General features: G+C 35.9%; 2 protein-coding genes across 4 annotated transcripts in view; both read right to left on the bottom strand.

The window, feature by feature from the left end:
* Window positions 1-2278: 2278 nt before the first annotated feature.
* Window positions 2279-7723, bottom strand: LOC103712119 (probable aldo-keto reductase 1). The gene is made up of 7 exons (XM_008798538.4): window positions 7520-7723; window positions 7230-7397; window positions 6916-7119; window positions 6618-6790; window positions 4976-5072; window positions 4688-4841; window positions 2279-2632 (listed from the first exon to the last, which is right to left on the bottom strand). The coding sequence occupies exons 1-7, from the start codon at window positions 7577-7579 to the stop codon at window positions 2439-2441; spliced, it is 1050 nt and encodes a 349-aa protein (XP_008796760.1). The 5' UTR covers window positions 7580-7723; the 3' UTR covers window positions 2279-2438.
* A 4128-nt stretch (window positions 7724-11851) lies between these two features.
* LOC103712121 overlaps window positions 11852-25152 on the bottom strand; it is a 31236-nt gene continuing 17935 nt past the window's right edge. Inside the window, exons 8-10 of one of the 3 annotated variants that reach the window (XM_008798540.4) lie at window positions 21034-23442; window positions 12436-12688; window positions 11852-12351 (exon numbers count right to left, since the gene is read on the bottom strand). In XM_008798540.4, coding sequence (XP_008796762.2) covers window positions 21454-23442 — 1989 coding nt within the window. In that variant the 3' untranslated portion in view covers window positions 11852-12351; window positions 12436-12688; window positions 21034-21453. The remainder of the gene's footprint in view (window positions 12352-12435; window positions 12689-21033; window positions 23443-25152) is intronic. The other 2 variants (XM_008798539.4, XM_008798541.4) reach the window with 2 other exon arrangements.

Genomic DNA, 25152 nt, shown 5'->3' with positions numbered 1-25152 from the left:
TCATGATCTTAATGATTAATTATTTATATATTCATGCTATGATTTGTATGCAAAGTTGATTGATACTATTTATAAAGGATGAAAAATTTTATTTTGATTGCTCGGTGTGATCGCAAAATTGACCTCGAGCATGAAAAACTAGAAATTATCTATAATATATAGTTTTGGATAAATATAATTAATCTAATAAAGTTTTAAAAATATCATAACTGCGTCTAAGCTATTGAAATATTGAGTCGTTTCTAAAGGAGCATCTTCATCTTCGAGACAACTGAGATGGTAGGAGTGTGCATTAGATCAAGTGGCACTTTCATACCCAAATTGTAGTATTTGCTTGCACCCAATGTGCATGTCTTGTTAGGTTCAACAGTGATGATGATAAATCATTAATCGGATTAGCCACTAGCATGTTATAACACTCGCCTAAAGGAGAGACATAATGATGCACCTAGTTGCATGCCAAAGTTATATGCAAAAATTTAAATTACTTTGGATAAAGTTTAATTGTTATTTAGTATCATTAATCGATGATAATATGAGCATGTATTATTTGCAGTATTAATTCTCACAATCATTGATAGCAGCATAGGAAACTTTTCTTTCTTAATGGATCAAATTTCTTGGAATGGAATAACGCCACATTAGAATGTGTTGACTTTTACCTAGCATTCCGAGTGGATGAACCTTCACCACTTGCGGATGAAAGTACACCAAAATAGTAGATTTTTTTGGAGAAGCATTGCGATTGTCGCAGCTTGCTCCTAATGAAATCCAATATGTCTAGGCACATTAAAGGATCCATCTCTTCATGTGAGAAGGCACACAATTTTTGGATGCTGTGGAGCAGCAATTTATAAGCTCTGATAAGGCTAAAGCCCGCACCCTAATGACGAGATTAGTCTTCATGAGATATACAGGCAAAATTGATATATAGAATGCATTATGGAGATGAGAGATATTGCAGCGCAGTTAAATAATATTAAGGTTTCCATATCTGATGTATTCTTAATCCACTTTATTCTCAATTCTTTTCTATTTGAGTACGATCTCTTTATGGTCTCCTATGATCCACATAATAAGGATTAGACAGTTAATGAACTACTAATCAAAGATGTGCAAGAGGAGGAGAGATTGAGAGAGGAGAAGATAGAGAATGTGAACTTTGCTTTACATCAGGTTAGTAGAAGTGCAGGTAAACAAAAAGGTACACCCAAATAAAATAGAAAAAAACATTAGTTATGGTATCAGGTGAAGCCAGCAATAAAGTTAGTAAATGCTTCTTCTGCAGAAAGAACGAACATCTAAAGAAAAACTGCATAAAGCATGAATAATGGCTGCAAAAGAAAGATACCCTTTACTCTTATATGTGTTTTGAATCCAATTTAATAAATATTTCAAATTCTAAATGATGGATTGACTCTGGTGCATCTGTGCACATTGCCAACAGCTTGCATGGCTTCCTATCAAGGTCTTCAACTGAAAGTGAATGATCCATTGTCCCCGAAAATCAAGCACATTCACATGTCAAAGTAGTTGGATGCTACAGGATTGTCTTGAATTCTGGATTTGTCTTAGATTTAAATAGGACCTTTTATGTTCCTTTTTTCAGAAATTTAGTTTTTGTTCTTGCTTGGGATAAAATTGATTTTCATGTTTTTTCTAAAAACTTTAGATTTGATTTAATAAAGAATTCTATAATTGTTGGTTTTGGTTTGCTATGTAATGATTTTTACAAACTTCTTTTAGAAACTACCTCTAACCTCTATCATTTCGACACTGCCTTCATCTATTGTCACCACTGCATCCACCATTGTTGTCACCACCACTATTATTACCGTTATCACCACTAATAACACCACTACCATCATTATTGCCACTATCAACATCATCACCATCAATGTTGCAAACGTAGTATCACCTTTTAGCACTATCAACCGTCCCACCACCACCATCACTAGCACCATCAAATATTAGAAGCAAGATTGATTTTTAAGTTTTTTGTGTTTATAAAATAAAATAAGCAACCATACCAAAAATATCGATACTTTGCATAAATAAAAGTAATTTTTATTTTTATTTGCATTTATCGTACAGTCAAATCTTTATCATTGACATCGTTGGACCGATGGTCTAGGACACCCACTTACCACTTAATATGCAGTTTGAGGATCCTCAGACGAGATTTAGGATTGCAGATCTCTTGAAACCCCAACATCATATGCATTTAAAACCTACCTCACTATTGAAAGACTTATGCTGCTCCTGACCGAATAATAAATTATTCTAAGAGGCAAATTTCCATCTAATTTTACTGAAGTTCGAAATCACAGATCATGGAATTGTTATCAAGTTGCTCCTATGTTTGGCACCATTACATCAGTCTTTCAGGTCACAATATTCATCGACAACAGTTCAGAAGCCTGAATTGCAAGAACATGTTAAGAAGATAAATTATCAGCTTTTGTAGGAGTGTTTGCTAACTGCCACACATATGACAAGAAAGCTCCAGCAGTTCTAGGACCTGCGACTTCGTTGGCCGGCAAAGCAGTGGAAATTTCTTTCAAGTCCTCTTTGGTAAGTTTGACTTTTAGAGAGCCAATGTTGTCATCCAAGTTCTTGATCTTGGTAGTGCCTGCAGAAATGTATGATGAAGACAACTAATATTATTGACCACCTTTTTTTGGGGGGTTAAGCAAGAAAATTTTCAAGCATTTCTTCAAAAGAAACTTAGAAAAGGACATTGTTAAAAAAAATGCATCCAAAATTCCCTATTGTCTCATCACTTATTTAAGTTGTAGTATATGTTTCTAGAGCCTCTATAGTGGGATAATAGGCACATGCATGGATTCTCCTTACTTTGGAGGTTTTCATGGATAATAATTAGGATTAACAATTTATGGAAGTCATGGTTATTGCCTGTTGTTGGGCTCAGGATAGAGATAAATATAGCCATCGATAGTGTTCTAAAGCTACTTAATTAAGTACTCAAGAAATTTGATCTCAAATTTGAAGAAAGGCAAACTTGACATTAAGATGATGGTAGCCATTGGAGGTCACCTGAAAAAAATTCAGCCAACAGCTTTGAGTAGGCAACAGATCAAGGCTGCCCTTCAACTTCACAATCAGGAGTATTTCCCTTTGGATTAGAGTTTCTTGGATATGCTGGTTGTTTTAAGACTTCCACTTTGAACTTTTGGAAGCATACCTTCTAAGAAAACTCATTTTAACAAGTTCTCTGAAATCACTATTATTACTATTACCGTTACTGTCACCATTATGGTGATTATGATTATGATTATGATTATGAGTATTATTCCAATTATTATTATTATGATGACGATGATGATAATCATCATCATCTACTGGATTGGAAGCAACTGAACGACACATGCACTAAATGACAATAGAATAGTGGAAAATCTGGATAGCTTGTTTCCTTTCAATTATGTGACGTTGCTTCTTTTGGTGTCATGGATTGTGGATGCAGTCCTGCTGGTGGTGACCCTGCTAATTTTTATAGTTTGTTTTTCTTTTGTCTATATATTTTCTCTATCTAATTCTTATCAAATCGTAGTAAGTCTTGACGTTGAAGTCATAACATGTGACATGAGAAACAGTGCCACAAAACTAGCTACAGTTGAGCGTTCAGATATATCCTTGGAGAATCATGAAAAAACAGAGGAAGCCTGGGGGACAACTTGGATGGATGTCTAAAAGAAGGATTTGGAAACAAGTAGTGGAGAAGAATCCATAAAGCCAAACCGCAAATTGATAAATTAATTATTTAGTTTGTTACTCTTATAGTTTCTCTTCTCTGAGGCTGAAGACATCTATGATGCTCCTTTAGGTGAAAAGGCAGTGGATGAAGTGGTAGTTTTATAATTTGTATCTTTGAATCTCAGCAAAAAGAGCTCCAATAGTGTGTTGGCCAAGTAGGCCACTCAACCATGTTCACTCTCGATGGGTGATTGACTTAGACTCCGTTTCTTACGTGGAGCACGGGAGTTCGATTTCAGTAGGGTTCTTTACTATCTGGAATTTGAGTTCCTATTGTGACAGGACTTCTGATCAAGATCTGCTGCTGTCTGGGGTCATGCTCACGATCGAGCTGCTGCAATGCTCTCTGCTGCACGACCCCTTTTCCAACATAATATACACTCCTTTTTCTTCCCAAATTTGATCATTTTTCAACAGAATTGTGATAAAAGTTATTACAAATACTCCAAGGTACATTTTAGTGCAGTTAGAATTCAAGAACCATTTACTTTGTCCCAAGCATTTTCTCTTTCCAGTACTCTACTGATTTTTCAAATATATGCAATGCTATGTCAAAAAAAAAAAAAAAAAAAAAAGAACTATTTAGGGACCAAAAATACCATTATTTACTTAATTTCAGAAATATAATCTACCACTATAAATGATAAATATGCTTTTGTGTGCATTATTTTGGACTTGTCATTGCTACGTGCTTCCAACAAATGCCAGAATCTTACAAATTTGAAAAGTAATTTAAAATTCTAATATTGTCAGAAAGGAGATTCCATGGAACCTATTGAATATATAGGCTGGTACCAACAGATAATAACTAGCTCAAGAAGGTACGTCATGTCCTCCTTGAATCGATAGATAACATCTTTCTTTATACATTATAAGATTGACTTTAGATTACAAAGAACAGAAAGAATACCTGGGATAGGAACAACATCATTCCCTTGATGCAGAAGCCAAGCTAGAGCTAGGTTAGCAGTGCTACAATGATGCTTTGCAGCCAAGTTTGCCAAGCGTGCATATAGAATCTTGTTCTTCTCTAAGTTATCTCCTGAGAACCTTGGATGGTAAGCCTAATAAAAAATATTGATAAGTAATGGGCTAAGCAAGCCCCTCCTCCTATAGAAGGATCTGACTTCAAGCATAAAAGCATACTGAGATAACAGTAACACTAATTCAAGAAAAGAAAGTCTAATCAAAATCATACCAATAGACTTTCAGCAGGCAAGCTTTCTACACTCGCTTTCCCAGCAAAAAAACCAATGCCAAGAGGGCTATATGTAACTATTCCAATGCCAAGGTTCCTGGTTGTCAAAAAGTGCCAGACGTGTTTATATCTCATAATCTGCCAAATTACCAGAACAAGATTCATGCTGTACAATAATTTCATATAGTTTAAAATCGTTAAACATGGGCATTCAGGAATCAAATAGATAACACATAAATGAGGAGAATGAAGTAAACTAACTAATAACCTGCCAAAATGACCATATATTCTTTCCAGAAATACACTTTAATAAATCTAACAGTATTCCAGCTTGCATGTGTGAGGCGTACAAATGTTAACCATAAGCCCTACTCCTCCATCCGTAATCTACCATGTCACCAAATTTAAAATTTAAAGTTACTCAATTCTACCACTACCACCATTATTTTCCATCATCCACCTACTTCATTTAATGCCTTCCTTTTATCATGAAACCATGACACCTCCACAAACCCACATTGTAGCTGCATATGTCAACCTTGTAGATAGCAAGAGAAATAGAGCTAGAGAATAGGCTCCATGTCTTCATGTTGATGCATGTATTGTTATAAGGTTGCCTTTGTAATCATCTAAGTCTCTTACAAGTATTGAAAAATCTTTTCTTGCCCCAGAGAGTTCTGGTTGTCCTTCTTCTATATCTAATGTGCGGTCAAGAGCTAGCCCGAACCTAGTGCTGCACTTATCGAGAAGAGGATTTTTTGGCTTGCAGTGTCCACTCCTCTCCACATGATATCAAATCCATAAGGGTGGTCATTAGTGCATTATAAGACTCCTTTTGTGAATAGAAGCAATCGGTTCTCTAGTAATTGATTTAAGCAGGTATTTTGGTAAGTTTGCTGTTCAAATTTTAAATAACTCTAGCTAAAAATATGAAGGACATGCATACAATCTTATCTTGTTGAAGAAGATCTGCAGGAGTTTCTTGGTGTACTTGGTCTGTAAAGACATGTGAGAATATGGGGGCTCTGAATATAAATAGAGAATGGCAATTTCAGGCCAGTGTCAGCTTGAGAAGGGGAATTTTGGGTATGCGAGATTCACATTTCTCCACAGGACAATCCTTGCGATTTGAAACAACCAATGCTGGTCTTGAGTATCATTTCTTGCCATAATTTCGATCGTAAGCACAATTAAATGGAAATGCCTAAAGTTGGAGTCTTGCAACATATAAAAGTCTTCTTGATACTCGACCCAAAAGCTTCCTTTCCTTCTAGTTGTTAAAACGATGCTGCGCTAACCATGAACCACTAGGAGAGCAAATCTTACAAAGATACTTAAAAAAATTATATAATGTAGATGGGTAGCAACAGAAACTAGCAACCTTTTACATATTGTTCTGTTTTGCAGCTTTATCAGGTGATCATAGACTACAGAATGGAGCAATGCATTCCAGTAATCGGTTAATTCTACGTTTCCTGTGATATGATGATTTTGCATTATGCCAATGAGTTAGTGTTATATCAGATCAGTGCAGTAACCAAAACTTCAAATAACAAAGCTAAACAATGTTGCTGCAAAACTAATACGCATATCGAAAAGAAGAAACAAAAACAAAAGCTCAAGAGCAGAATCCAAACTGGACCTGCAGAGCGGGACGATTTCCTCCTCGATATCGCGGGTCCAGAGAGACCACTCCATCTGAACAGCAGTGATAGGATGCACAGCATGGGCACGCCGAATGGTGTCCGGGCTGGCCTCCGACAGCCCGACGTACTTCACTTTTCCCTCTTCCACCAACTTCTTTAGCTCCCCCATCTATCAAGCAGCCCCCACAAGAAAATTGGTTCAATTTTTTTCATCATCATCATCATCCCCCCCTCCAAAAAAGAAAGGGGCAATCTCATGCAGAAAAGACACAAGATTTCAGAGCCGGTGCTTACAGTATCTTCAATGGGAACGGACGGATCGACCCGGTGCTGATAGTAGAGATCGATGTACTCCACGCCCAAGCGCAGGAGGCTCGCCTCACAGCATGCGCGCACATAATCCGGCGCTCCCTTGATCTCGAGAACATCATTCTCATACTTGGCGATGCCAAATTTTGTGGCTAACTGGATCTTTTCTCGAGGTAATTGCTTCAATGCCTGCAAGCATTCAAGATTTCCAGCTCTAATTCCAAAACCCAAAATCTAGTTCCTTCATCGGAGATAGAAATAGAGAGAGGCAGGAAAAAAAAAAGAAGAAAAGCTCAGACCTTTCCGACCAATATCTCGTTGCTACCACCTCCGTAAACGTCGGCGGTGTCGAAAAAGGTGATCCCTTTGTTGAAGGCATCCTGGACGATGGAGATCCCGGACTCGTCGGTCACCGGCGCGTTGAAGATTCCGGTAAGACCGCAGCACCCGAAACCCAACCTGGATACCTGAAAAAGGACGGAAAGCTAACAACTTTTTTCCGAAGAACTGTCCAAAAGAAGAAGAGAGAAGAGAACATCGCAGTAGTAGCAGCATGGGATGGGAGATTAGAGAAAGAAAAAGAGCTGACCTCTAGTCCCTGGGATCCCAACTTCACTGTGGGAAATTTGGTTTGGGTCCCCTTCTCCATGGCTTTCCACACGGTGAATCTGTGACTGTGGGATACTTTCGAGTTGAACTTGGAAGAAAAGTTTGCCGAAAAGACAAAAGTCAGCGCTTCCTCTCGGGTGGTGGTGGATTTTCCAGCGATGGAGTACCGCAGTATCTAACGAGTCCAAGAAGTAAGCAGCGAGTTCGTTGAAGAGTCGAAAGCAACTTAACGAGTCGACCCAGTCTTCTAACGAGTCGGCTTCCTAAGTATCAAAAACGAAAGATAAAGTGCTGTAAAAATAAAAACAAGTTTAAGATAATTCACAATGTTTACGGGTCAACTCTTAAAAATTTAGATATCATATATTTTGTGTTTTATAAATTAAAATTTTTAGAGAGGATTCTCAAAGTTTTCATGAGAGGACAGTTGTGGCAAACAAAGATAACATGAACAAAAAAATTTTGGGCACCGATTATAACAAATCTAATAATTTTATGATGTTGCTTCTACTTTAGGTCATCATCCAAAAATCTCAAGAGATTAACAATTCAGGTTCTCTCATAGACGGTCTTATTTAGTGATATGAGTGTAATAGGTCAACATTTGCCCTAATTTACCGTACATAGAGAAACCCCCAGACACAAAAGTAATTGAATTAGTTGATATATATGTACTATAATCTAAGGTTCAGATTAAAGTGTATTGAGAAGGAAGTGGAGCTGAAGTATGGCGATCAACTTCATAGTGATTTTGTATATAATGAAGATGATCTAGTGATTAGTTAGTTTTGAGAGAAATAGTAACAAATAGAGCTGGATGATCAAAGATCGCCTTTTCAACAGATTATTTTCATAGCTGAATGCAGAGTATTAGGTAGAGCGATACGTGCTATGATCACAACCAGACAAGCAACCTTACAAGTTAGGAAGGGGTTGATCATTATTGTAAGGCTCTTTGTCTAAAACTATGTCATGGAATTTATTATATTGGGTTCGACACGACCAAACAGCTGTGGCCAAAAGGTTTTCTCCTCCATCATTGCTCTCTTGCTCACAAATCAATGCGTGACTTCACGTGGTGTTTGGAGTGGCTCCTCTCCGGTTGGAAACACTAGATGCAAAAATCTTTGTGCCCGGGGCTCCTTCCCTCTGAAAACACTTTCTAAATGCTGTCCGCTACCGCCTCGGTGAGAGAGAATAATAAATTTAAAGAAGATGATTTAAATGACATTTGATAAGCTCTAGTTGTTTCTCTCCAACAGTGTTTACAACTCGACAAAAATCTTTTATAGGAGGGTGTTAGTTCTCAATAATTTAGTGAAGAAGAAGAGACTTCTTAAACCATCCATTTCCTAAGCACTTTCCCAGTTAGCTTGGATGGAAATCGGGCATCACACTTCTTCTTCCACCAGTTCAGTTCTTTGTAGTAGAACGGCTTTTTTTCTTTTTTTTTTCTGAAAGAGATCGAACGTGCCAGCACAAAATTCAGAATAAATTTATTTTAAAAAAGAATTGGAAGGAAAAAAACAAATTTATTTTGAAAAAAATAAAGATTGAAATAAGACATTCAACCCATAAAGAAGTCTAAAAGTTTCTCCATTATGCCTCTCTTCCTCATCTCAAAAATTTTGATATATCTCTCTTCACCATTGCAAACAAAAATACCAACATCTTCCGCTAAAAGACAAAAATATTAATACCCCATTCAAACTAAAAAAATAAACTCAAATATATTTAGTTTAAGGCTCGATCTAACTTAACATGTATCTGAATCCTCAAATTATTAAAATTAATGGCTAACTAATAAAAATCCTAATGAGATTAGGACTTCGGCAATGATTCTCATCAATTTCCTTACTAAAACTATAGAACTTTCAAGTCATTCAGCCATGGGCAGTTAAAGATGTTCTCAACCCCAAACTATTCTAAGCTGAGGAGATTGAGTAAGCACCTTTTAGTAGCAAGTTCTCCATGAGACCGTTGTGTATGTGCCAGACAATGGCAGGCATACCTCATGAGGATATGTCATTTTGGAGGCGATTATTTTAGAATATGTCATTAATTTCTCTAATTTTACAGTAACTCAGCGATGTGGAGCGATCTAGTACTGCAGCATAGGTAGAAATGCCATGAGGCTAATTTGTCTTGGCATTGTTTTAATAGAAAATCCTATTTGCAGCAGAACCAAAACAATGCCTAAAATGAGTGGTAGGTGTCGTGAACTGTTGGTTGTTAGCTCATAGCTGGAGATATTCTTATTTATAAATAATTCTTTTTTGATTTTTTATTTTTAATCAACTTTACTGGCCTACCCTTGTCTTTGGAACAAATGTTACATCATGACATTGATAATGATGTGTGAGCAGAGGGGAGTATGAAGAGGAAGACATCATGCCATCAGAATATAACAATTGCACAAAAGTACAACTTCAGCCATGATTAACAGTTGGATGAGATACAGCTGAAACTGGTCAATCTCAGCATAACTAGGCCAAAATTGATTGCCGAAACTTACTGAGTTTTAGGTGAAACCAACTGATATAAGTCAAGTTTCTCATCCTTTTGGGGCCATTAGCTCATTGGTTCATATTGATTGGTTAACTAGTGTCAATTTGGTCATGTGTTTCGTTTTCTTTCCTTTTCAAAGTTAAAAAAAAGACAAAATGAAAAATTCAACATCAACAATTTTTCCTAGAAAATAAAACATAAACTTTAGGAATTTCAAAGATTGAAGCACTTTGACAGTAGCTTGCTTGTTTTTTTTTTATTATTTTACCTTTTTTGATGTAAACTTGGACCAAAACCATTAAGATTTATGAAATCGAAACTCATTAGGCTCAACCAAGTCCAAACCAAATCCATATTAGGGATGTGAGTTGATCAAAGATAAATTGATGAATGTATATATCCTGACCATTATCAAGAGCACAATTCTCACACTTGATTAAATCACCGACTCGTGAATCTGCCGAACCATTGCAACTCACAAATAATGTTATCTGGATTTAGTAGGATTTAATGAATTCTATACATATGCATGCTGCCTTTTCCTATTTATACCTTTCAAATGTATTATGGTATCTTTCTAAATTAAGAATTACAAGCATTATTGTGCTTACAATGTATGGCATGGGGTTTAGCTTTCATCGATTGGAATGCATGTTATCAAAAGAAAACATGATGCATTTCCCAATGAAAATTTTCCATCTATAAATTAGTAAATTAATTAAAAAGCATTGTATCCATGAAAGGCAAAAATCATGATCACGAACATACATAGAATTTTAAACATGGTAAAGTTATAAGGAGGTGAATTGCTATCATTGATCAGGATTGAATTATTTAAAGTTTTAAACATTTATCAGATGACCAAAAGATAGCGAAACTTATGAAAGATAGAGACATCAAAAGCTTTCAAAAGGATGCAAGCAATATAATTAATCTTTTGATAAGTTGTGAAAAATGGCGGATTGCACGCGTGACAGACTTACGAGTAGCTAATGTGCAAGTCCTTTTTTGTCTTTAGCTTGCAAGACAATTTCAAATCCTTTCTTTTTTTTTTCAGAAAGAGGAGAAGATGGTATCCTTCATGCTAAGAGTAGGATTCAAGCTTTTCTTTTTTCCCTGAAGAGTGGTGGAAGTGCCACCTTCTTGAGACAAACTCAGAACCTCTCCTAGCAGAAGCACTGAGGAGAGAGGGTGCCAACTTCAATTTTCAATGTGGAAAGAAGCAACAAACATCCTTATAAAATAACCGATGTCAAAATTTCCCAATTTATGAATTCCTATCATGCAAAACCTCATAAAAAAGGGATCGTAACATAGCTGGCCTTTGAGTATTCAAAGGACAAACTTCCATTTATTTGGAATCTCCATGATTCTATTGAAAGAGTCCCATGACCTAAAAAATGGAAAATCACAGTAATTCATAAAATACCAAACAAATCTTAACAATTTCATAAGACATATTACATCTAGCATATGCTAGTCTTTTTTGAATGCGTAAAATCTTTGGTAGTAGCCATGTGCACCTGCAAATGCACTCTGACTACTAGAAACAAATATTTATAGAAGAATTGATGCTTTGAGCTGTTGTTCTTAAATTCTGGTATTTCTACATATTTTTTTTGTGCATCAAATGTGGAGCTTTACCTGTTTCTTATACTTGCTTATTTTAGCTTGATAGTAGGAGTTTCTTTAAATTTTTATTTTTAAGGACCTATATTTAGTCTCTGGCATTAACTATTTGAGGATTATCCAATGAACATTTAACTAGCTCATAGATAATGTTCAGGCAAAGTGCTTACTGGAACTTCAGCAATTGATTGCAATAGTTGGGGATCTAACATGCTTACATGTCCTCGTAGTCCAAGCTCAGATCTGAATAGAACTTTATCAAAAGATTCACATGTACAGGTACTCTGACCATTTGGTACAAGGATGTTCTGACAATATAATTGCAGGCCGTGGAGACTGATATAAGAAACACAAAGTCGCAAATTAATTTATGTACAAGTAGAAAATGAGTAAGGAATTTCTTCATAAAACAGCATTTCATCCTCTGCAAAATTACAAGCACGATTTTCTGAATTGAGCAGCCATATTAATTCCTGCAAAACTGACTGCCTCGTACCAAACTGGGCAAGTTAACCATTATAGGTAGCTAGTCAACAGTGTGTGTCAGATCAAGTCATCCTTGTGCCGTAATACTGGCTACACTTACTAAGAATTGTCCCAAAATCTGTACAGCCGCTAGAGTTTGTGCTGGAGATCTCTAGCTTTTATCAGTGCCTCTCTCAAATCCCTGCATATCTGGATAGTGTTTAAATGAGATTGATAAGGCCATCTAATTAATTGATGAAATAAATGTGAAAATGGTATATCACTTGACCATACCTTTAGATAAAAAGAATTAACTTTTCTCACTCTACAGGAATTACAAGTTTGAATGCTCGAGTAGATAGGCAAATCTGAGATGATATTGCCATTGGGAACAAGAGATGCAACTTATCCATATCGCAAAGAAGAACTAATAATTAGAAATTCTGCAGCCTCTGTCAAACAATGATCCACTGCAATCTACTATCCAAATGCCTGGCAGCTAAGCATAAGAACACAGAGCTCCATCTGCAGCAAATCACCAATCTATCTGACCACAAATCATTATACTGGTTAAGATTATGAATTGAATAAAGAAGCTAAAATTGCATAGCAAAAGGAAAACGCTAGAAGAGATAACTGGAAAAAGCAAATATAGAAATCCATGGTAGTAAAGTATCAAGCAAGTTCGGGTACAATTATTGATATTTATAAGGGCCAGAGATGAAAACAAGCAGAGTTGACATATCCAAAAAGTTTCCTAATATCCACAACCATTGGACATGGCAACATACAAAAATCTAGGCACAGGGACACAGGACATATATGTATGATATTATATATTATATATATGGGGTGTGTCTATGTATATAACATGCTTGGTTCTTTTGATGCTTAACCCAGAAAAAAGAGAAATATTTAGAATCGTAGATGCTATTTAACAATAAATTAATGGAATAGCCATGAGGTTGCAACTTTTCTAATTTATTTTGGAGAATCATTTAAGATGTGCAAAGCTACTTAAAATGATAATTAACAACAATAACTTTATATTCAAAATATAATAACATTTCACTTGACATGTTCATATAATTACAATAACTTTGTATTAAAAATATAATGATGCATTGCTTAACATGTCCGTATAATTTTGATAACTTCATATTAGAAGTACAAGGACACTTTGCTTGAAGTGTCCAGTATTTAAAACTAGGAGTCCCCAACATGACATTTTTTAAGTGCCAAGTTTCAAGACACGTTTTTCTAACATCAACAAGAGACTTCAAAATGGAGTATCCAATCGTGTCATATTGTGTCCTGCCATGACCAAGTGCCTAGATGTGTCGACGCTTCTAGACTACTTAAAAGTGGAGTGTCCAGGTAACATAGATGAAAGCACCATGCCTTGGTGTATAATCTCCAATTAAGGCTAGAGTATTTGACTGAAACCCATTTATCCAACTTAAGTCATACCAGAGCTACCTGAACCAACTAATTGGATACATGAGTCAAAGTAAGAAAGTAGCAAAACTTACCTACTGGCAAGTTGTTTCCAATTTGTTTGAGAGCAAATTGGCCAATTAAATCAGAATCCTATATAAATTGAATCTATTAATATCTAAAAACATGTTATACAAGTGAAGCTAGAACGATTTTAAAGATTTGGTCCCAAATACTTCCTAATGAAAAATCAATGATATATCTCTCAAAATAAAAATCCAAACTATCGATCATGATCTATATCTAAATTGGCTAGAAACTAAAAATTCTCCTACTATAAGGTCTTTTACTCATGCATCCAATGGATTCAAAATAGGCAATTTTTCAATATCATATTATGTTTTAATTTGATTTGTAGTCTAGAGTATCCAAATCAACAAAATTTTAACTCGTAAATGTTTCAAATTATGTTGATCAAGATCAACAAGTCAATAATATATTTTTGCTCTCTAGCTATATTGTCACCATTCATTTTGTGCACTGTTGAAACATAGGTAAAAGACTTGCAAAAAAAATGAGAATAAATTTCTAGGCGATTTAGAAATTGCAGATCAACATGTGGATTTTCACAAGGAAGCACTTGATTCCAAAAGCTTAAGAAGTATTCTAGCTTCATTTCTATGTTACATTATTTATATTATCTTTCTTTTAGATAATTACACAGAAACACCTAACCCTAGCCAAAAATCGATCTCCGCCATTAGGGCTGAAAGTGGATTGGTTAATATCTGCTTGAATTCATTTTCGTATTCGAATGTATTTGAATACGGATAGAAATTTGAGCATCCGACTAGTATTCATATCCATATCCATATATATCAAAAAAAAATAGATATTGGATATGAATAGATAACTACCCGGCCTGTATCCAAATATTCAATTCTATTTGCAACCCTATTTAATTTTATACAGCATGCATGGACTCTTAAGAAAAATAAATGACCACATTAACATGCTTTTAACTTGATTTATTGTTTAGTAATATCTTTGATTCTATGGTCATAAAGTTTAATTATCTGACTTATATTAGTATTTATATCCATATTTCCAGTATCTGATTTGTATCCGTATTCATTTAAAATAAATATAGATATAAATTTATGCATCCAACTAACAAAATAAATATGGATCGGGTATCCATATTTGTATTTGTTAAATAAAATAAATATGGATATGGATATACTAATGCCGATCTGGTTTTAGCCTTATGAATACCATCTTACCACTTTTGTCCCCACTTCTTTCTTTCCTCTTCCCTATCTCCACATTCTACCTTTTCTCTCACCCTCCCATCCTTATCTTCACCAACACCTCAACCTGGCCTCATCACCAGTCTTGGTCCCATCTTGTGGTAACCATGTGATGCTTGACATTACCACCTCATCAACGATGACCTCAGATCAGTCAAAGCCCGAACATCCTACCTTGCAGTTATTCAGCGCCCCCATTTCCTCATGTATCATCTCTGCATCTCCTGTGGTCCTGCCCCCATGGCATTACATTGTTGTGGCCAGCTATGACTTCTTTATCTCATACACCTCCTCTTCTTCCTATTCTTCCTACTTTCATTTGTCAACTAGTCAGGTTTGAGTTAGCCCAGTTGATCACATAGTGGCTCATGTTTGGGTTAGCCCAGTTGATTACATAGTGGTTCAGGTCATCTGGTTTAGGTCATGTTGGCCTTGATACTAGAAGATGAGTAAAGGGTAGCATGATTCACACCTAATCTAATTGATGCACTTCCAGCCCTATTTTAATTTTGTCATTCATCCTAACAAGCAAATTCGATGAAATGAGACACCATTGGGACTAATTCAAGTATGTGCTTGCATAAGTTGGTCTTTGTCATGTGCAATACATGGTTTCGTCCAAGTCCACCAGATGTATTTATCAATGTTTAAAAGGTTTCTGTAGTTTGTAAGCAGGTAGGGGACCACATAGTACTCAAGCATAAGAGACTACAGAGGAACCTAAATGGCATGTTTGAAAAATAGGGAAAAAAATGTAAAATCATACAGTAACTAGAATGCCATACATAAATCAAAAAGTAAAGAAAAGTAAGGAACATAAGTGAAACACTTCTAGATAACCTATATTAGTGTATTATCATCTATCACCTAAAAGAACATGCATGATAACTCAAATTAATTTAACAAGGAACTTCGCAAAATGACAAACAACCAACCAAAAATAAACAAAATTATAGCTATATAGGTGTTGGGACACCAATAAGAAAGATCTATGATGGTTCTAAACCCGACTATCTCATCAACTAACACCTTAACTTGACCTGATTAACGTCTGATAATTTAACAGTCCAAATTCAGCCAGCTAGACCTGTGAAGGTCTAGATAGGTAGCTTGGGGGGAGGGGGGAGGGGGGAGGGGGGGGGGGGGGGGTGGCTCCATGAGTTGCCTTTTAAAGAATTCTATTTCAGAAAACAGAGAAATGTTCAGCTTATGGTTATCATAGGAGGATTGGCTTTTCAGATAGTTATATGTAAAACATTTAATAAATGCAAGTAGAAATGGGCAACTCGCTTGTATGGCTTTCATAGTAAATATATGCTTGACTTTCAGTGTTTCAAGTAGTTGAATGTTCATTAGGAGTTCTTGGCCTTGCAGTATATAGCTATAATGATTTGTGCTGCTTGGATGTTAATATCTATTTTTAGGTCATAGTTTATCTTGGAACCGAACCATGGATGACCAATGTAGAAATCTAAGCAAATAAAGATGACTAGAGAGGTCCTTAAAGGAGGTGTCATGCTTAATAACAAAAAGGTTTCATTTTTTTGGCTAGAACAGATAAGTTGACCAAGCCAGAATTGACCATCCGTTTCAGGTTTTAGCTAGTTTTAATAATGTTACCTAGACACTCCATTTTTAAGGTTTGTGGAAGTGTCAGCACTTTGGACACTTGAACATGGTAGGACATGAAATTATCCAGCTAACATCCACTTTGAAGTGTCATGCTGCGAACATTTGGCACAATGGACATACCATACGATCAGTATGCTATCGTACACATCCTATATCGAGACCCCCTTTTGTCACTTTTTATTATGGTGCCACCCAAAACCAGACAGTGTCGGTTGGTACGATATGATACACACCTAGGTTTGGGGCGGAATGGTTCAATGTGGGGCCTATACCTACCCAATTGAAGTTTTCATAATGGTTCTGACCCTGTATGGTATGGTACACCCCGAACTGGGCGGTTCAGAGTAGTATGGCAAACATTGGCTAGATATTTCAAGGAAATGCTGTTATATTTTTAATTTAAAGTTATCACAATTATGAACACTTTAAACGAAATGTTATTATATCTTTAGTCTAAAGTTATCACAGTTAGTTATTAATTTAAGTATTTTAACACATCTTAGATTACCTTAAATGAACCTAACAAATAAATTAAAACTTCTTCCCTTTTCAATCTATTTTTCGTATGAGCATAAAAATGATGGTTTACATTACATAGATGTGCGCCTTTGTACACATATATATGCCATCTCCCAACCCCAAATTTTTGGAGGCTCTTGTTTACGGCACTCGAGAACACTCGGACACTTGGCACCTGTGCAAACTTTTGAGGTTAACACTAGTTTCCTTTAGTTTCGATGGTATCAACTAGTTACTATTAAATTAGACCCAAATTGGTTATACATGGTAAACAAAGTGATCATTTGGTTAGTGTCATTTGGGATCATTTTTTGATTGCTTCATTATTTCAAGTATATATGGGTCTGCTATGTCAATTCTAGGTTGTTTTTTAACCTTTTTGAGTTAAAAGAAGGTGTTTTGACTCATATCATAACACCTTAAGTAATTTTAAAGCTTTCCAAGGGTAAACATCATCTACCATGTATTATTTGCAAGTACAACTAAATAAGTGGATGTTTATCCACCTAAATATTAGACAAGTAGCAAAGGAAGAAAAATTCTTCAAAATTTCTTTGTGATTACTTTAATATATTTTATCGGCAAAGAAACACCGGAAATTAAAACAAGAAAGTTAAGAAAACGATGATATTTAAAATTTATTAATTTTATTCAAAAGTCTAAGTATGAGAAAAGAATGAATTTCCTTAATACTGAACTGGAGAAGATGAATTACCAAGAGGTACCCTTGATTCATGTAGAGTAAATCATGGCCCTCAAGAAAAATCCTCAAAAGGCTAAACATAGACCTAATGTACGCCATACCATACTGCACAAGATGGTATAGGACATACAGTACCATACCAGTACGTGATACAGAGGGTGTACCGACACTTGGTACATTGAATCGGCCTCCATACTAATTGTACCGACACAGTAACAAGGTGGCACCGGTACGAGGTCTAATACCAAGACAACATACCTTGCATGGACCTTTTTGCAATTTTTAACAGCACTGGAAATAGTTGAGCTTTTAATTCCAACAAAATTTGAGAGACCCGCAACCCCCCCCCCCCCCCCCAAAAACAACCACAAGGAGACTTTGGAATTTTTGAGGAAAGAGAAACTACTTTTGAAGGAGTATATTTTGAGCCACCTCCGAGGAGATTTACAAGATTATGAGTTTTGGTATGTGAATTTGAGCTTGAATCTCATAATCAGTTGGATGAGATACAGCTGAAACTGATCAATCTCAGCAGAACTAGCCAAAACTGATTGCCAAAACTTACCATTAAAACTGAGTTTCAGCTGAAACCAACTGATATAAGTCAAATTTCTCATCATTTTGGGGCCATTAGCTCATTGTTCATATTGATTGGTTAACTAGTGTCAATTTGGCCATGTGTTTCTTTTTCTTTCCTTTTCAAAGTTAAAAGAAGACAAAATGAAAAATTCAACATCAACAATTTTTCCTAGAAAATAAAACATAAACTTTAGGAATTTCAAAGATTGAAGCCCTTTGATAGTGGCTTGCTTGTTTTTTTTTACTATTTTACCTTTTCTGATGTAAAATTGAACCAAAACCATTGAGATTTATGAAATTGAAACTCAATAGGCTCAACCAAGACCAAACCGAACCCCAATTAGGGATGTGACTTGATCGAAGATAAATTGATGAATACACATATCCCGACCATTATCAAGAGCACAATTCTCATACTTGATTAAATCACCGACATGTGAATCTGCCAAACCATTGTAACTCACAAATAATAGGCCAATCCATAACGTTATGTGGATTTAATAGGATTTAATGAATTCTATACATATTCATGCCATCTTTTCCTACTTATACCTTTCAAATGTATTATGGTTTCTTTCCAAATTAAGAATTACAAGCATTATTGTGCTTACAATGTATGGCATGGGGTTTAGCTTTCATCGATTGAAATGCATGTTATCAAAAGAAAACATGATGCATTTCCCAATGCAAATCGTCCATCGATAAATTAGTAAATTAATTAAAAAGCATTCTATCCATGAAAGGAAAAAATCTTGATAACGAACATCTATAGAATTTAACATGGTAAAGTTATGGAGGTGAATTGCTATCATTGATCAGGATTGAATTATTCAAAGTTTTAAACATTTATCAGATGACCAAAAGACAGCTAAACTTATGAAGGATAGAGACATCAAAAACTTTCCAAATGATGCAAGCAATATAATTAATCTTTTGATAAATTGTGAAAAATGGTGGATTGCATGAGTGACAGACTTACGAGTCTAATGTGCAAGTCCTTTTTTGTCTTTTATTTGTGAGACAAAATTTCAAATCTTTTCTATTTTTTAAGAAAAAGGAGAAGATGATATCCTTCATGCTAAGAATAAGATTCAAACTTTTCTTTTTTCCCTGAATAGTGGTGGAAGTGCCACCTTCTTGAGACAAACTCACCTCTCCTAGCACAAGCACTAAGGAGAGAGGGTGCCAACTTCAATTTTCAATGTGGAAAGAAGCAACAAACATCCTTATAAAATAAACGATGTCAAAATTTTCCAATTTAAGAATTTCTATCATGAAAAACTTCATAAAAAAGGGATCGTAATATAGCTCAACTTTAAGTATTCAAAGGACAAATTCCCATTTATTTGGAATCTCCATAATTCTATTGAAAGAGTCCCATACCCTTAAAAATGGAAAATAATAGTAATTTATAAAATACCAAAAAATCTTAACAATTTCATAAGACATATTACATCTAGCATATGCTAGTCTTTTTTGAATGCCTAAAATCTTTGGTACCAGCCATGTGCACTTGCATATGCACTCTGACTACTAGAAACAAATATTTATAGAAGAATTGATGCTTTGAGCTGTTGCTCTTAATTTCTGGTATTTCTACATATTTTTTTTGTGCATCAAATGTGGAATTTTACCTGTTTCTACGACTTGCTTATTTTATCTTAATAGTAGGACTGCAAAGCACCTTCAAAGTAGGTGCCCTAAAAGTAAACAAAGTACTGACCTATTGAACCATACAGCTCAGCATGGGGAGTACAGTACAGAACCAGTAGGGTACTGAGACTTGGCACACCCCCCATACTGAGTGTTTTTGCAGAGGTATGTCCTGTACAGATACTTGGTACCGGTGGTACCAATTGCTCATTGGTAGGAGGTTTGGTATCAAGACTATTAACCTCGGCACCAACTTGTTGAAGTTATGCGGCTCCAAGAAAATGTGCCTTCAAGAGACGCATTATTGGTAAGCAATCTAATGGCCGTTAGATTGTCACCTTCCATTTTCACTTCCCAATGCATCCTTCAGCCATGTTGTTAAAGGCATGCCTAAGATGTAAGATGCAGCAAAGCGCCAGCTCAGCAACTTGCCTTAGTCAAAGTGAGGCATGTTCAAGTAGGCAACCAAAAGGTGCCCAAGCCACAAATCTTGCTGAAGTTGTAAGGCCCTCAAATGATGCACTTTCAAGAGATGCACCATCGGATAAGAATCTGCTGATACAGGGGCCTTTGGATGTTGAGAGGCCAATAAGTTCTTGTCCAAAACAAGAGGCTCTTTAGCCTGGAGAAGAAAAGAAGCAGCAGAAGGAAAGGAGAACAAGAGAGCAATACAGTTATGACATATTTTATCTATCACATAGGGTTGTCTACAATCAATTATTTACATGTCTGTAACAAGACAACACATATGGTACAACTAAAGTGAATGATGACATGGTCGGTGTAGTTTGTGAGATCATGGGAGGACCAAATACTAGGATTCAGTGGTATAATTTAAAATGAGAACTTTTACTCAGCTCAGTGTTCTTAATTCAAGCCATTGTGGATACTTTATACTAGAATAATGGGAAGAAATTGATAGACATACAACAGAAAAAACAAGGATTTTCATATGTACTTAACTTTCAAGTAATCCACTCCAATTAAGATTGCAACTAGCAATGCATAAATTAATTATAATCATTTGTCAACTGATAACCATGAAAGTTAGTGCCTTACCAAAAAAATGTTTAACTCCCTATGCAAAAGAAGCACAAGAAGCTCATCTGAAGATGTCTCAGGAGTGATGGTAAATAAATTCTAACAGAAACTTGATCATTACTGAGATAGATAATGCTATCAGTCACCATAAAATGCTGTATCTTCAATGAGCCATCCATTCTTAGAGTACACAATTACTGTAGAGTTTCATTTCTAACTGCTAAATAAAGTCAATGAAAGATGGCATAAACTGTTGCTATCTAATTATCACCTAGAATAATCACAGCCTGAAACGAGACAATTTCCCTGCTTGGGGTCCATTAACCACCTCATAGATCTCATACTCAAAGGTATCAAGCCCACTGGCAAACAGTCACATCCCATGCAATTACATAGATGAGAGTCAAAATTCTAATATTATCCTGTAAAATGCTCATATCAGCATCCATTATTGGAGTCGGAGCCATTGTCTAACTTTGTCAGCACCTCCGAAGCACAGTGAACGGAACCTAGGCCACCAGAAAGAAAAGTACTGACAGGAGCTACCTCATCTTTTAGAATACTAATATCATTTGCAGCTTCATAACAAACTCGATCAGGTTCAAATGGAACATCAACAGCAGGCTCACTTGACCTTGTTAAATTAGGCTGAAAAATATGAATGCTAGCATCTGGTGTCAAAGAACAAGCCACATCAGTATACTGGGATTTACCCAGTACCTCAGAATTCATATTTCCACAAGATAAGATGTTTGGTTCACAAGCAGCACCCTTAATTTCACCAACTCTGACCGACATCTCATGCTGAGCAGAATTTTCACCCAAACCACAAGGACTTTGTTCAAACAAACCAGAGTTTCTTTCATGGAAGTTTTTCAGCATATCCCCACCTTTAGAAGGAACACACTCAGAAACAGAAGATAAATGCAAGGTTTTGAGGGAGTCATGATTTTCATGATGAGGCTTACCAGTGGCAACATAATGAGACAAATTATGACATCCAATTGTTTTGTCAAGCAACTTAGAATCATGCGGAGCAAATCTCTCATCAGAAACTTGAACACTATTGTCATTAGTAGGACAGATACTGACTATATCAAAATCATGAGTTAAGCTAATCCCAGGAGAAGTAAGACTTTCTTTTCCGTCAGCAATATTCAAAAGTCTACCGGCATTCACTATAGCATAAGGCTCAGAATCCTCAACATTTGCATAGGTTTCACCTTCAACAGCTGCAAATTCAGTTTTCACCTCATGAATTTCAGGCACTGCATCCGCATTAATAGCATGAATATCAGGCTGTGCAGAAATTAGAAGAGATTCTTTTGCCACAGTAACTATGGTTCCATCAAAATCTCCAGGTTTAGAGCATCCAGAGCTTTCATCAAAAGCTACCAAGTTTCGTTCGGAAGTAGGAACTGGATCATCAACACCATGATTTCCATCCAAAATAAGCTCACTAGATTCTTGAAAGCTACTCGCTACTGAAAATGAAGATTTAGATTTGCCAGTCTCCTCAGGTCTGCAGTGATGAGTATGATCTGAGCTACACCTCATGGAGCAGACTGGAAGTTGTAGATTATTCCCTGTACATTCTTGCAGTGTAGGAGCAACAATTTCCGCAGATGTGAAATGAGCCTCAACATTATGTTGCAACTGATTACCATCTATGTCAGGAATAGTAGGTTCAGTATTCTCTCCAGCTTCTTGCAAGGTGCATAAAGTACTGTATGGAGACATGCATTTTGCTTCAGTATTTTGTAATAAAGAATCATTAATGTCATGCAGCTTCGCTACCATACCAGCATTTACAATCTTGACTTCATGATTATCATCCATGGTAACCTTACAAGATAAAGCAGTGTCCGGTTCAATTGAAAAATTTTCTTGAGATTGAGCTTCAGCCACAGGATCATCTTGATAGAAAGAATCGTGATGAACATGCAAGTCTACAACATCTGTGGTCTCTGAAGATTTATATTTTGGAGTTTGAACTTCAGATCCATGAGCATCGGAAGATACAGGTAGCACCTCAGAAGCAGAGTCAACACAACCACCACAATCAGGGGAGCTAGTTCCTACATCTTTCACTTGATGTTCATGATGGTCACCATTAGAACCACGGAAGTTGGTCTTAGGAATAGAGAGTGCAGGAGATTCATTTGCCACCTCAAGCATCTGATGCTGCTTTATATCAGATTCAACCTTGTCAGCGACACAAGCAGTTCTATGTTGTTCATCTGAATGTTTTTTAAACAATGGCTTCTGTAGCAGACCAGTACCAGGGAAAACCAACATATTTATGGACTTAGCTTCTCTCTCTTGCGGAATTTCAAGAGGCTTAAAGCCAAAAACTGTAGTCCAGGTGTCTTTCATTTCAGATATAGCAGGTATTACCAGTTTTTCAACATTGAGAGAGCAAAGAGCCTGAAAATAAGATAAAAAAAATATTTCCACAAGAAAAGAAAATTTATGAAGAATCAGAGATATAACCAAAGAGTATGAAGTATAACTAATTTCATAGCAACACGTCTCATCTGAAGGGGGTGGGGAATATATCTAAAAAAATTACAAATTGACTATAAGAACTGTAGAAATAGCCAAAATCATATATGATTTTAAAGCCCCATAACGAAGATCCTTGAAGGCATCCTACATCATCACAGTACTGCAAGGACAGAATCAGACTTCAGGAAATGCCTGAGATGATAAATTGAAAATAAGATTGTAGAAAAAGCACAAATTTTGAAATCCTGCAAGTATGTTAGTCTATTAGGATATAGTCATGTATATCTGAATTCAACAACTTTATCAAATAAACATAAGGAATCAATTACCCATCTTAGGTATAAGTCACTGCATGGATTAGAGACCATTTGGTAACTAAAACATACATGCTCGTTTGCATTTTCAGAAGCCCTGTCAATTCCCTAACACGGCCACATGTTGAGAATTGATTCTACTTTTTCCTACAATTCACACCCACGACTCAAAAAAGCTGATCTTAGCAGTGCCCTTCTACTTGCAATTTGCAAGCCCCGGTCCAACACAATAATAATCAGCAGACTCAGGAAAGATAAGCAATCGTGACCTTAAGTTCTAAACAAATAACAAACACTGAAAGTTGAGTTTCAGAGGACGGAAAAAGGATCAACCTTACAAACATTGAGTGCAAAACATGTGTCATACTTAATATAACAATGGAGATACATAAGGAACAGAATTTTTGATTAGCAAAAAGAAGATAAGAATTCAATATTGAATCATTGAACAGAAGAGTTGCATTTAGCCCCTCAAACTCTTGATGGAGATAGTAGTTGAAAAGATGGAGTCAAAAATGAACTTCTAAAAGAAAATAAGAAAAAAAAAGAGATATTATTCAGTAACCTTCCAAACCCATAACATAACCATACATAGGGGTCTTCACAAAAAGATACCTTGTTGAACTGCATATTTAACTAAAGTATATAGAAAATCATTCTGATCACCCTATTGCCTTATTGAATAAATTATAGGCCCTTCAAAGTCGATTCTACAGATACCCTTGACTGCTCAAGCAATGATCTTGCAGATATCCTCTTGTAAATCTTGAATATGTTGAGTGAAGTCATCAACTAGGGTGCTAACAATGTGATATTATAGGTTAAAATACTAGCTTGAAATGTTGATTTTACTAGAAGCAAGACCAAAGTCTTGAAGGGTTACTCTGGTTTGATCATACTTTTTAAATGATAAGCGCCACAAAAAATGAAATTTGTCCCTAAATTGGCCATAAACTCTCAAAAGTAGCTTGGGACAATTATGTCTCCGTGCAACAAGATACAATGGAATAGAGTTCCATGATAAGACAATAACACTTGCAAGAAATAAGCAGTCATATAAAATGTGTTAAAGCGTGCTATGAAGCAATTTAAAAGCTGGACCCTGTACCGGGACCATACTAATACGATATAGCAGACCCCCACACCAGCACATCGTACACTTCTGGTGTTGGCACGACACTCGCACCATGTTTTAAGTCTAGATACCATATTGATATGAAGTTTTTCTATACCTTCCGGTATTGCTGGAACTTAAAACCTTGCTATGAAGAGTGTCATGTTGGATAAACATTTATACGACAATAAGAATAGAATC

Source organism: Phoenix dactylifera, chromosome 16, assembly GCF_009389715.1.
Source record: "Phoenix dactylifera cultivar Barhee BC4 chromosome 16, palm_55x_up_171113_PBpolish2nd_filt_p, whole genome shotgun sequence".
Taxonomy (NCBI): Eukaryota; Viridiplantae; Streptophyta; class Magnoliopsida; order Arecales; family Arecaceae; genus Phoenix; species Phoenix dactylifera.
This window is presented reverse-complemented; position numbering and strand designations above follow the sequence as displayed.